The sequence below is a fragment of the Pristiophorus japonicus genome, chromosome 13, assembly GCF_044704955.1.
Source record: "Pristiophorus japonicus isolate sPriJap1 chromosome 13, sPriJap1.hap1, whole genome shotgun sequence".
In the NCBI taxonomy this organism is placed as follows: domain Eukaryota; kingdom Metazoa; phylum Chordata; class Chondrichthyes; family Pristiophoridae; genus Pristiophorus; species Pristiophorus japonicus.
The window spans coordinates 73,882,476-73,894,025 of record NC_091989.1 but is presented as its reverse complement, the minus strand read 5'-3'; the positions used below and the strand labels follow the sequence as shown (position 1 = coordinate 73,894,025).

Below are 11,550 nucleotides of genomic sequence, written 5' to 3'. Positions count from 1 at the left end.
ATGTCTTGCACATGGTCTCACATTTTAAAAGTACTTGGATATGCACTTGAAGTGCTGTAACCTACAAGGCTGTGGACCAAGAGCTGGAAAGTGGGATTAGATTGGCTAGCTCTTTCGGCTGGCACAGACATGATGGGCTAAATGGCCTCATTCCCTGCTGTAAATATCTATGCTTCTATGACACTCCTTGGCCTATCTACTCTCGTGCCCCTCAAATAACCCTACAACTATCCTCTGCCTCTCTGCAATCACCAAAAGGCCCAGCAGTGCACTTCCATGGGCTTATGGGCAGCAATCCTGACTTTCCTCTCTGACGACCTTCCCAGCCAGCATGCCGGCTGGGGGCTAACCTCACCACCCTTCTTCCTGTCTCACTCAATGCCCCAACGTGACTGAAACTTGAGTTCACTGGTGGGGACCTCTTGCCGAAATCTGTTCGCATGGTTGTACTTTGCAGCACCTGTCTCACCCAAACTGCTGTGACTGTGAGCATGGTACATTAGCCCCCTGCATCCTCCTCGGCCTGTGCAGACAGGTCTGTTCATGTTCAATGCTTCACTACCTGACAGACTACAATGCTTTCAAAAAAAGATCTTTCTGATTAAATATATTGAGGATTATTTTTAAGTGAGAAGCAGTGATAGTTTATTGCAGGTGCAAAATCAATTTGTTGCATAAAGAGGAAGCAAGGCCTTTGTTGACATTGCCCAAGGACAGAAGTTCTTTGCACTTAGTGGAACCCTCCTTTGGGCGCTGTGCCTGCAGCCAGTCGCTGGGAAGTGACACCCTGTCAAAGACCATAAATAGGAGCACGATTCGGCCCCTCGAGCCTGCTCCGCCATTCAGAGATCCTGGCTGGTCTTCGACCTCAACTCCACCTTCCCACACTGTCCCCATATCCCTAGATTCCCTTAATATCCAAAAACCTATCGATCTCTGCCTTGAATATACTCAATGACTGAGCCCCTGACCTGGGGCAGGGAATCCCAGAGAGAGAACATGTCCTCAACAGCAGCAGCTCCAGGCTGGGGCTGCAGGCCCCGCCCCAATTCCGGGCCCGCCCCCTGCTCCAGGCCCCGCCCACAATCCCTGCTCCAGGCCCGCCCTACGCGCTGGCCAATCAGCGGACGGCGCTGGGCTCGCGCGTCACAGTGACGCAAGCGCAGGTCGCGGACGGCGACCGCCATTTTGGGGAGTGCGAGTGCTGTGAGGGCCGCACGCTGCCGCCATGTTCTCCTCAGTGCTGCCCCTGGCCGGCGCCAACCCCTTCAACGCGCCCCGCTTCCAGCTGCTGCGGGACGGCGGCTCCAGCCCGACACAGGCCGCGCCTCACACCGGCGGCCCCGCCGCTCCCGCCCGCCGGCGCCTGGCTGCCGCCTCCACCGCTACAGGTAAGGCCGATGGGGTGGGGTGGTGGGAGTGGGCCCCGGGTCGCGCGGTCTCTCTCTCTCTGGGCTGCGGCCCGCGGGGGGACGGTGAAGGTTTAGGAGGCGGGGCGTGAGGCGCTTCCCCCTGGGCCCCGGGCCTGTGGCTGGGACCTTGGCCTCGTCACCCGGTGACCTCTACCCGTCCTGCTGCTCTTGGGCCCGGCCTCCATCCCGTGCCGCCCGGCCGGCCGGCCGGACTCCGGCCTTTATCACAGCCCACCCCGTTACACACACTCCCTTCCCTCTCCCCGCACTCATGCTCTACTTTCCCACACAGACCAGGAGGAGTATAGCTGCGAATATGGCTCTACTAAGTTCTTCGCGCTGTGCGGCCTGGGCGGAATCCTCAGCTGTGGTACGACGCACACGGCGGTGGTGCCCTTGGATTTGGTTAAATGCAGGATTCAGGTTTGTTGTGTGGCGCATGGTCCTCACCGGCCCGCACGGAGAGGCAGGGTAACTGCACATGCCAGCACGCCAGCACCCCGACAGTGGGCCGGGCCTGCGGTGTGTGCTGATCAGCTTCACGTTAACGTTCTAGGAAGCCAGCCCTGCTCATGTTGCACGTACAGTCAACTAATTGCATGGTGTGTCTTTGTTTTACTGTGCTGCAGAGAACTACAGCTGCGAGTATGGCTCCGCCAAGTTTTATGCTTTGTGTGGATTTGGAGGCATTCTGAGTTGTGGTCTTACACACACTGCTGTTGTGCCGCTGGATCTGGTGAAATGTCGCATCCAGGTTTGTATTTCACGTCAACACGAGGTGTACCCGAGTTCCAGCAGTGCTGAGCACACGGCCTCAGATCAGGAAACCTTTTTAGGGAAAAGCATGGAGATGCCCAACATTTTGTTCTCAGCATAACGTTTCCTCAGGAACTGTGCGTGGTAGTACAGACTGGGTTTTGTGGGGTGTTGTGGATGGAACAGTGGTGATACTTTATAAGAATGATATTAATTGCAGATAGTTTTTGAGATTTTTTTTAAAGGAATGCTGCAATGAAGTTATCAACAACCTAGCTTCAACAGGAAAAGATGTATGTTGAGGCTGTCCTTGTGATTTTTAGCCCCTCAGTGGCATGACTCCCCATTGGGACTTGCAATGGAATTTCTCAGTTATGCAGGAGAACTGGCCACCAATTCCCTGTACCATTTCTACTGAGCTCTTTTATATGCTGCCCCCCTCTGGTCCCTGGAGTTACATCAGTGGTTTGTCAAACTTCCTGTGGAAGATCATTGGCTTAAACGTCCAAGAGATAGTATTTGGTCCCCAAACAAAAGCAAAATAAGAAACTAATAAATGGAATCCTGAATGCAGATGAAGGCATTGCATGCAAGTCTGATTAGATCACTACCCCTCAATGCTACGTTGGTTTCTGCTCTTCAAAAAGTGGCATAACACCTTTTAACATCTCGTCTCAACCATCAGCAATATAGCAGTGTCTAAATTGTGTGCTGCAGCGGAGCTTGAACCCACGCTCTTCTGCCTCAGGCGAGTGATCGCGCTGAACCAAGCTGACATTAGCAGCACCAAAGGTGGCCATTAAGTCCATTGTTTTGGTCTGATTTGATTGTTCTAAATGCATGACCACAGACTTGACGGTGTCTACGTGGTTGCTTGTTAAGCTTACCGCTTTTGTAGGTAAAAATTGCAACCTCTTGAGTGACTTCCCTTTTTCATTTGTCTGTGTGTTCAGAACTGTACTTGGAAATTACAACACAGCCATTTATCCCAACCTCCTGTACCTGCCCAGTTTACACCTCCCTTTATTCCCTTCACTTAACCACCAACAAAGCTAGTCTCTGGAATCTTTCAAATTATGTGAACAGCGTGCGAGTGGAATCAGTTGTGCTGGAAATGTGCACTGCAAGTCCCAGTACCAGAGAAGTGGGAGGAGATTAATTGATTCACACGATATCAATATAGTAAATTTGACACTTGGTAAATCGATGTGTGCATGCCATTTACTGCAGTTTGGCCAGATTGGGCTCATTGTGACTTGGAAGACTCCTATCCAGTTTGTGGGGCCAATTGCCACAGGTGTGTTGGTGTTTCGTTCTGTTTTGGGATGGGCAATGTGGACTCTTCCATTATTATGTAACTGTTTTTACATTATTGTGTCCAGGTGGATCCTGGCAAATACAAGAGCATCTTCAAAGGGTTTTCAATCACAGTGAGGGAAGATGGTGTTCGTGGTCTGGCGAAAGGATGGGCTCCAACCTTCATTGGCTATTCGATGCAAGGGCTGTGCAAATTTGGTTTCTATGAAGTCTTCAAGAACTTTTATGGTGACCTGATGGGTGAAGTAAGCTTTTTTAATAAAAACTTTCTATCTAGGAGTTGCAACCAGCTAGTGAGCATTTACACGGGTACGCTAGGTGTAGTGAGCGTTTACACGGGTACGCTGGGTGTATTTACATGGGTGCGCTGGGTGTAGTGAGCGTTTACACGGGTACGCTGGGTGTAGTGAGCGTTTACAGGGGTACGCTGGGTGTAGTGAGCGTTTACACGGGTACGCTGGGTGTGGTGAGCGTTTACACGGGTACGCTGGGTGTATTTACACGGGTGTGGTGAGCGTTTACACGGGTACGCTGGGTGTATTTACACGGGTGCGCTGGGTGTGGAGTGTTTACACGGGTACGCTGGGTGTGGTGAGCGTTTACACGGGTACGCTGGGTGCATTTACACGGGTGCGCTGGGTGTGGTGAGCGTTTACACGGGTACGCTGGGTGTATTTACATGGGTGCGCTGGGTGTGGTGAGCGTTTACACTGGTACTCGGTGTATTTACACGGGTGCGCTGGGTGTATTTACACGGGTGCGCTGGGTGTATTTACACGGGTACACTAGTCTGCTAAGTATAAACTTTAGTTTATGTGCTGCACATTGTAGAACCAGGTGTTCTACATGTGGAGACGTGAGCACCATTAACGAGAGAGGATCTGTTCAGAGTTGAATCTTTTAACAAGACGTCTTTTAAAGGGGAGAGGGGAGGTGTTCTTTGGGAGAAAGTTCCATGACAGTAGGGCATTATGGCTCGAGTGGGTTGGGGGAAAGTGATAATTGCAAGGCAGGGGTCTGCCAGCAGTACTGATGGATTGGCGACCAGGGGAAGGAGAGCAGTAACCGTAAGCGGGAGAGGGGATCGGAGGAGAGAGAGAAAACTTGGATGATGGATCTCGATCTTCCAACCCCCTTTGCACCAACACCTGATTTCTTGGAAGGTTTGGGGTGTGTGACGAGGGGTATCATTGGATGAAATCCAGAACTCACGACACTGTCATTATTCACTTCATACCCAATAAATCTGTTCATAATCTGTGACCCCCACACAATGCTCCCATCTGTGGCGGCGGAGAGAGGTCAGGAACATGGGCTGGAGGGGGCACGAACTTGGGCTGTGGGTGTCAGGAACTTGTGCTGGGAGAGCTCTACCCTGTCTGGACTCTGAAGTCAGAACGGCCTAAATTACACTTTGCAAAGTCACTCAGAACTTGGGCTGGGCGGTTCCAATTACACACTCCAGAGAAACCTCGGTGTGGCTTCTCCTCCAAGGGAATCAATCAGGTTATGTGATCGTGGAGAGCCTACCAGAGCATTTTCTAGTGCAAATAGCTATGTGCCTTGAATATAGAGGATGGAAGTGGGTCGGTGGTTGATCATTCCTTTGCAGTAATCAGCACTCAGTTTGAAAGTGAAAGGTCTTTCCTTTGAAAATGAGGAACCAATGATTAAGTTTTCAGCAGAAAAGGTATAATCTCTCAATTTCATTACAGGAAAATGCATACATGTGGCGTACATCTCTGTATCTTGCTGCATCTGCCAGTGCTGAATTCTTCGCTGATATTGCACTTTCTCCGATGGAGGCTTGTAAGGTCCGTATTCAGACCCAACCTGGATTTGCAAACAATCTGAGAGAAGCTTTTCCTAAAATGTATTCTGAGGAAGGCATTTGGGCGTAAGTATGCTTGTGTTTATTGGATAAAACTTGACCAACACATTCCTTAGATCCACCTTTGAGGTGTATCTGTTTTGCTGTGCTGGCTGGCCGCATTGCTCCGTGGTGGGTTCTCCAGTATGGTTACCAGATAATCCGCAACTTTTGTGGTTGTACAGTCAAAGGTGCTTGAGTCATTGATGTGTGAGAATAATATACCTGCATATTAGCCTTGCTTGTTCCAATGTGAACGGCCTGTGTACTACATGCTGTTTCCTGCCATTGGGACGTGGCTGGTTTGCGGACATGAAAACTATAATGTTTGCTTATTTGGTGTGTTAAAGTGAACAATAAGCCGCAGTATAGGAATCGGCACTATCGGGTATGGTAGGTGGGCAAGCGGATGGCATGTCTGAATTAAAACAGAGTGCAATGCAGAAATTTCATGGGGCTTCCCACAGCACTGTCACTTCTGATGGGAGAAACGACTTGTTTCTGATCATTGCGGCTTCAGTGTTCAGACGCTTGGGCCTGCTCCTTGTAGCCAGTGATCTGCTCGTCCCATGATACTTCCTTCAGCTGGTGGCAGCATCAAAATAAACTCTGGTTTTAGAACCAGAATATGTATGTTTGTGTGAGCCCAGTGCTCCAGAATCAGCCCTCTTTGGTTTCCCACATCATCCAGTTTTTACGGTTTTGATTTGCATATTGAAAATGGAAAGAGCTTTCAAGGAACTTGTCTCAGCATTGGTCGAAATTCTGGCTTTGGATGCAACGTGACAAATGTCCTGTTCTGTCTTGTTTTGGCTTTTGTAGAAGTACCTTTAGTTTCACCTGAGGAAATGTTTATGCTTAACCTGATCCGACTTGTGCACGGTTCTTCGATTGTCTGCCAGACTCAAGGAGGCGCTGCTCAGCTGTCTTTGAGCAAATAGACTGTGGGGCTTGTTCATTATGTGAAATGGACACCATGTACCAGAGCACCATTCAGATCCAGGAAGTCTCAGCAACTGGGATTCTTGAAGGAGATGTAACTGTTTGAACTTTAAGATATAGTTCAGGCTAGTGCCAAAATGCTGCACATGAGAAAGTTATTTTCAGACGAATAGTTCAGCATTTAGATTGCAGCCTTGAGTTCCATACAAAGATTTCTACTGCAATTATGTACTGGTGTGACGTGATGCTCTGCCACCCATTAAAGGTGGGAGAAAGCCTATGTAGTTATTTCAGTACCTAAAATAATTGATAACATCAAGTTCTGTTCTGTTATCCACAGCTGAAATAGATATCAAATTAGTAAAGATACTCTTGACAGGTAGGTGGGGCTCAAGTGATCTAAACTATCAGATGACAAATGTAGAGGTTGACTGAAAAGACCCGGACCCCAAAGTGTCATGCTGGAATAGTAGGTGGGACTTGTCTTGACTTTGTTTTACACCCTTTTTGATATTGTGCTTTTGGCTATGAGCCTGCCTTAGTGGAGTGTGATTCTGTCTTTTATACATTCTAAACTCGAACATGTATGGCAGGAGAGATTCAGTAAGTTAAAGGCTTCACATATATTGCCATTACTCTTATTCAACAGGTTCTACAAAGGTGTTGTCCCTCTCTGGATGAGACAGATCCCCTACACAATGATGAAGTTTGCTTGCTTTGAGCGCACAGTTGAAGCACTGTACAGATACGTGGTGCCCAAACCCCGTGTCGACTGCACCAAATCTGAGCAGCTGGTGGTGACTTTTGTTGCTGGTTATATTGGTAAGAAATTATTGGAAAAATGGAGGAAAGAGTGAAATATTTTAGCCACTTATTTGCTGTTTGTACATTTGTGTGGCTTTGTAGACCAGTTCATGTCTGGTGCATGGTTGGTCCCTTAGGACCTCTGTCTACATCATTTGGGTGTAGCTAATGTGTAAATATTCTCAAGTGATAATTGTCAGGAGCTGCCCCAGCATATTAGTTTGTGACAAACATTTTCCATGTTGCGAAGTCAATTAGCAATTGTCAGACTCAACATGGGAACATCATCCCCTCGTGCCTCGATTAGATCGTGGCTAATCTGTATCTTAACTTCATTTACCTGCCACGGTCTGTATCGTCTGTTTTGAAAGTTTCAATTGACCTAGCAACAATTGCTTTCTGGAGGAGAGAGTTCCAGATTTCCACTGCCCTTTGTGTGAAGAACTGCTTGAACCCTCCACCCCCAGCCTTAACAGCTTTGAGATAGTGTTCAATGTTTCCCTTTGTGTGGAAAGAGTGCTTCCTGACATTGCCCCTAAATGGCCTAGCTCTAATTTTAAGGTTATGTTCTGTCCTCCCCCACTAAAGGAAATAGTGGGGATACAGATGTATATATCACCAGGTAACAATGTAGGTTAGTGAGGTCATTAAAAAAGCAAACCAAGCACTGGGGGGTGATTTGTAGAAAGGTTAGAATTGAAACGCAGAGAAGTGATAAACTTGTAACAAACGTTGGTTACACCACACTTGGAGTACTCCAACAGTTCTGGTCTCCATATTATAAAGAGGATGCAAAAAAAGGTTTACCAGAATGGTATCAGGACTGGGAGGTTATACCAATTGGGAAAGATTGAACAGGCTGGGGCTGGTTTGCCCAGGGTAGATGTAGAGATGTTTCCACTTGTAGATGAGACCAGAACTAGGGGCCATAAATGTAAGATAATCAGTAATAAATCCGATAGGGAATTCAGGAGAATAATCTTTACCCAGGGAGTGGTGAGAATGTGGAACTCGTGACCACAAGGAGTAGCTGAAGCAAATAGCATCGATGCATTGATGGGGAAGCTGGGTAAACACGAGGGAGAAAGGAATAGTTGTTGATGGGCATAGATGAAGGATGGGAGGAGGCTCATGTGAAGCGTTGGGCCGAATGGCTTGTTTCGTGCTGTAAGTATCGATTAGATATGCCCATAATCTTGTATTCAAGGAAATAGAAGTCTTGTCTGTACAACCATTCCTCATCATTTAACCCTGATATTCTGGACTCACTCCAAGGCCAATTTATCATTGCTGGGGTGCAGTGCTCAGAACTGAACGCAGTCTAACCAGAGAACGATACAACTGTAGCCCTTTATATAGCAGTTTCTCAGCATTTAGAACATACTCTGATCCATCTTTCTTGGGTCCAAAATGGATGCCCTCACACTTTCCCACGTTGAACTCCATCTGCCACAGTTTTGCCCACTCACTGAATCTATCGATGTCCCTTTACACTTTCCGCTCCCATCCACATTACTTACAGTGGCACCTAATGGGGTGTCTCCAGCAAACTTTGATATAAAGATTTTTAAAAAAAACACTGCGGATGCTGGAATCTGAAATAAAAACAGAACATGCTGGAAATCTGTGGGTCAGGCAGCATCTGTGGAGAGAAACAGAGTTAACATTTCAGATCGATGACCCTTCATCAGAATATAAAGATATTTGGCACAAAAAAAACTAGGTGAGATGAGAATTTTTTTTAGTGATCTGGAATGCACTACCTGCAAGGGTGGTGGAAGCAGATTGAAAACTTTCACAAGGGAATTGGATAAATAATTGAAGGGGAGAAATTTGCAGCGCTAATGGGACTAAATGGATAGCTCTTTCAAAGAGTCTGCACAGGTGCGATGGTCCAAATGGGCTCCTATGCTGTGTTATTCAGCAGTTAGTAGTTCAGAGTTGGTTAATGGAGCTTCTACTAGGGTGTGAATATTTGCTGCAATTTCGGATCAAACATCAGTGAAGTTTTTTTTTGCAATTCTCACTGAAGCATTGGGTTGTCTGCTTCGAATCCTGACATGGCTAATTGTAGTTGGCCCCTCCATATTAGCTGCTGACACGTTTCAACTGGTGCCAGAGTGCTGTCTAGTGGCATGGCTTCATAGGAGGCCTCTGATAGAACACTTAAGTTCGGTATTCAATTATTTCAATACATTTAAAAATAATCATGTCCTTTGGTAGCTAACAATTGTCCCGTTGGTAATGGTTTTTAATTAAGTGCCACACTGTTACTATTTTGTGCAACTGACCGTTTTTTCTGTTCCTTTCAGCTGGTGTGTTTTGTGCTATCGTGTCTCACCCTGCTGACTCTGTGGTGTCTGTGCTGAACAAGGAAAAGGGTAGCTCTGCTATACAGGTTCTGCAGAGGCTTGGACCTGTCGGTAAGCCATATTCCATATTCTAGATGATGTGCCATGCTTTCAAGTTAAACATGTGACCCAATGAACTGTTTTTTGTTCTGCAGGAGTGTGGAAGGGGCTGATTGCTCGTATTATCATGATCGGCACTCTGACTGCCTTGCAGTGGTTTATCTATGACTCGGTTAAGGTCTACTTCAGACTTCCTCGCCCACCTCCCCCAGAGATGCCAGAGTCGCTGAAGAAGAAGCTTGGGTTGGATAAGTAAGAACACATGGACTTGGACTTCATCCATAAGACATGGATTGAATGTTCTATTTAATATTGAAAGTATCATGTTTGTAATGTGTGGCTGTTGATGAACCCTGGCAGACTGGGTGCAGAGTATTCATCAACTCTGATTCTGAATAAAGAACAATTACCCAAGTTTTAGATGTGCAGCTCATAGTTGTTTTATTTGCAGGTCTAGTTCACCACAATCTATTTAAAAATAGTTCAGATTCAAACTTTTGGTTTGAACGAACTCTTGCTAAGCAGAGGCACCTTGGGCAAATCTTGTGCTGCTGCGTATTTGTTTCGCCACAGCTTTTCACTCCATGTTTGTGATTGTGACTAAACTATCCAGCTGGTTTGTACATTTGAATGCTCATAGTGTAAAATAAAACATGCTCCTTAGATCCACCTTTGGAATGTATCTGTTGTGCTTTACTGGTCGATCTTTGCACTCTGGTGTTGGGTTCTCCAGTGTGCTAGCAGGTAACATTCAGCAACTTTAGTAGTTGTACAGTTGAAGGTGCATGAGTCATTGGCGTGCGAGAGTAATATACCTGCACAGTAGACCCTCTGTTCTGATGTGAACGACCTGTTACTGCAGGCAGTTTCCTACCATCAGGACTTTGCTGCTCTGCGGACATGTTTATCAACATCTGATTTAAATGTTGCAATAAAACGTGGTGACATGTTTGCAAGCTATTCTAGCTGCTTAGTGACCCCATGATTAAAAATTGCCAGTTGTGCTAAATTACCATTTTTATATGGAAGCGCCGGCATCGGTAAAATCCTGCTTACAATCTCGATCAAAGGAATGGCTGCAGCATTGCAAATATCTGTAATGTTCTTACATTTGATATTCAACGGTATGGCAAGTGTTAAATCTGTTTAATTTGGGGGCTGACATCAACATGGGACCAAGATCTTTGTAGGTAATATTCTAGTTTGTTGCACTCTGGGTTTTGGTTATTTGGGTCAGTAAGCATTAAAGAATATTTGCAACAATCAATTTTTCTCTGCGATGTTATTGTGTCCCGGAGGTGTTGACCTCCTCACTGGGTTATAGTTCCACAGGCAATGGTTTCATCCTTGTGCAGCTGTCTTTATCATGTGAGCTGTGACTGGCTATCCTCATGCTATCAGACAGGTGAGCCTGGCAGCAGAGGTTGCTGGATCGGGGTCAGGACTGGGTCAGTTTTTTCCCTATACCTTCCTTAGCCCAGGGCAGTAAATTATAGTGCCCCAACGACCAAGATTGGCCAAGATCACACAGGCTAGGGATGGAACCTGCTACAGTCACTGGGTCCTTTTTCCAATTATGTTGGGTTAGGGTGGTCGAACTGGAAAGTCCGGACCTATTGGCTGAATATTACATTACATAGAACTCGCAGCACAGAAACAAGCCATTGGGCACAGCTGGTCTGTGCTCCACATGTGCATCCCACCTTCACCTAAACACAACTCATTCTCCCTCAAGTACTTAACCAGCTTCCCCTGAAATGTATCTGCTATTTGCCTCAACCACTCATGTGGCAGAGAGTTCCACAATCTCACCATTCTCTGGGTAAAGCACTTTCTCCTGATTTCCCTATTGAATTTATTAGTGGCTATCTTATTTATGCCTTAGTTTTGGATTCCCACAACAGAAACACTTTCTCTACATCTTACTGTATCAAATACCTTCATACTAAGACCTGTAGCAGCAAGTCAACCTTCTCATTCAGAGAAAAGAGCCTCAGCAGTATTTTCCCAGTAGTTCTAACATCCCAGTTCTGACATC

General features: G+C 46.6%; 1 protein-coding gene and 2 non-coding genes across 4 annotated transcripts; all 3 read left to right on the top strand.

Moving 5' to 3' along the window:
• Window positions 1-1,168: 1,168 nt before the first annotated feature.
• Window positions 1,169-10,779, top strand: LOC139278641 (solute carrier family 25 member 3-like). 2 transcript variants are annotated; one of them, XM_070897655.1, is made up of 7 exons: window positions 1,169-1,391; window positions 1,705-1,835; window positions 3,551-3,730; window positions 5,201-5,382; window positions 6,947-7,119; window positions 9,414-9,524; window positions 9,608-10,779. In XM_070897655.1, the coding sequence occupies exons 1-7, from the start codon at window positions 1,229-1,231 to the stop codon at window positions 9,766-9,768; spliced, it is 1,101 nt and encodes a 366-aa protein (XP_070753756.1). In that variant the 5' UTR covers window positions 1,169-1,228; the 3' UTR covers window positions 9,769-10,779. The 2 variants fall into 2 exon arrangements, with proteins under 2 accessions (XP_070753756.1, XP_070753757.1); XM_070897656.1 differs by lacking the exon at window positions 1,705-1,835 and adding an exon at window positions 2,042-2,166 and having other exon boundaries at window positions 1,170-1,391.
• Window positions 5,419-5,670, top strand: LOC139279208 (small nucleolar RNA SNORA53). Its single transcript, XR_011596424.1, has one exon. It is a non-coding gene; the product is annotated as a small nucleolar RNA SNORA53 (small nucleolar RNA).
• On the top strand, window positions 10,163-10,415 carry LOC139279209 (small nucleolar RNA SNORA53). The gene has a single exon (XR_011596425.1). It is a non-coding gene; the product is annotated as a small nucleolar RNA SNORA53 (small nucleolar RNA).
• Window positions 10,780-11,550: the final 771 nt, after the last annotated feature.

What these genes read in the sequence shown, in the direction of transcription:
- LOC139278641 (XM_070897655.1), top strand. Translation starts at nt 1,229, where the DNA reads ATGTTCTCCTCAGTGCTGCCCCTGGCCGGCGCCAACCCCTTCAACGCG. An exon ending in TGCCGCCTCCACCGCTACAG is followed by an intron (nt 1,392 to 1,704) that starts GTAAGGCCGATG and finishes TTTCCCACACAG; the next exon opens with ACCAGGAGGAGTATAGCTGC. An exon ending in TTTTGTTGCTGGTTATATTG is followed by an intron (nt 7,120 to 9,413) that starts GTAAGAAATTAT and finishes TGTTCCTTTCAG; the next exon opens with CTGGTGTGTTTTGTGCTATC.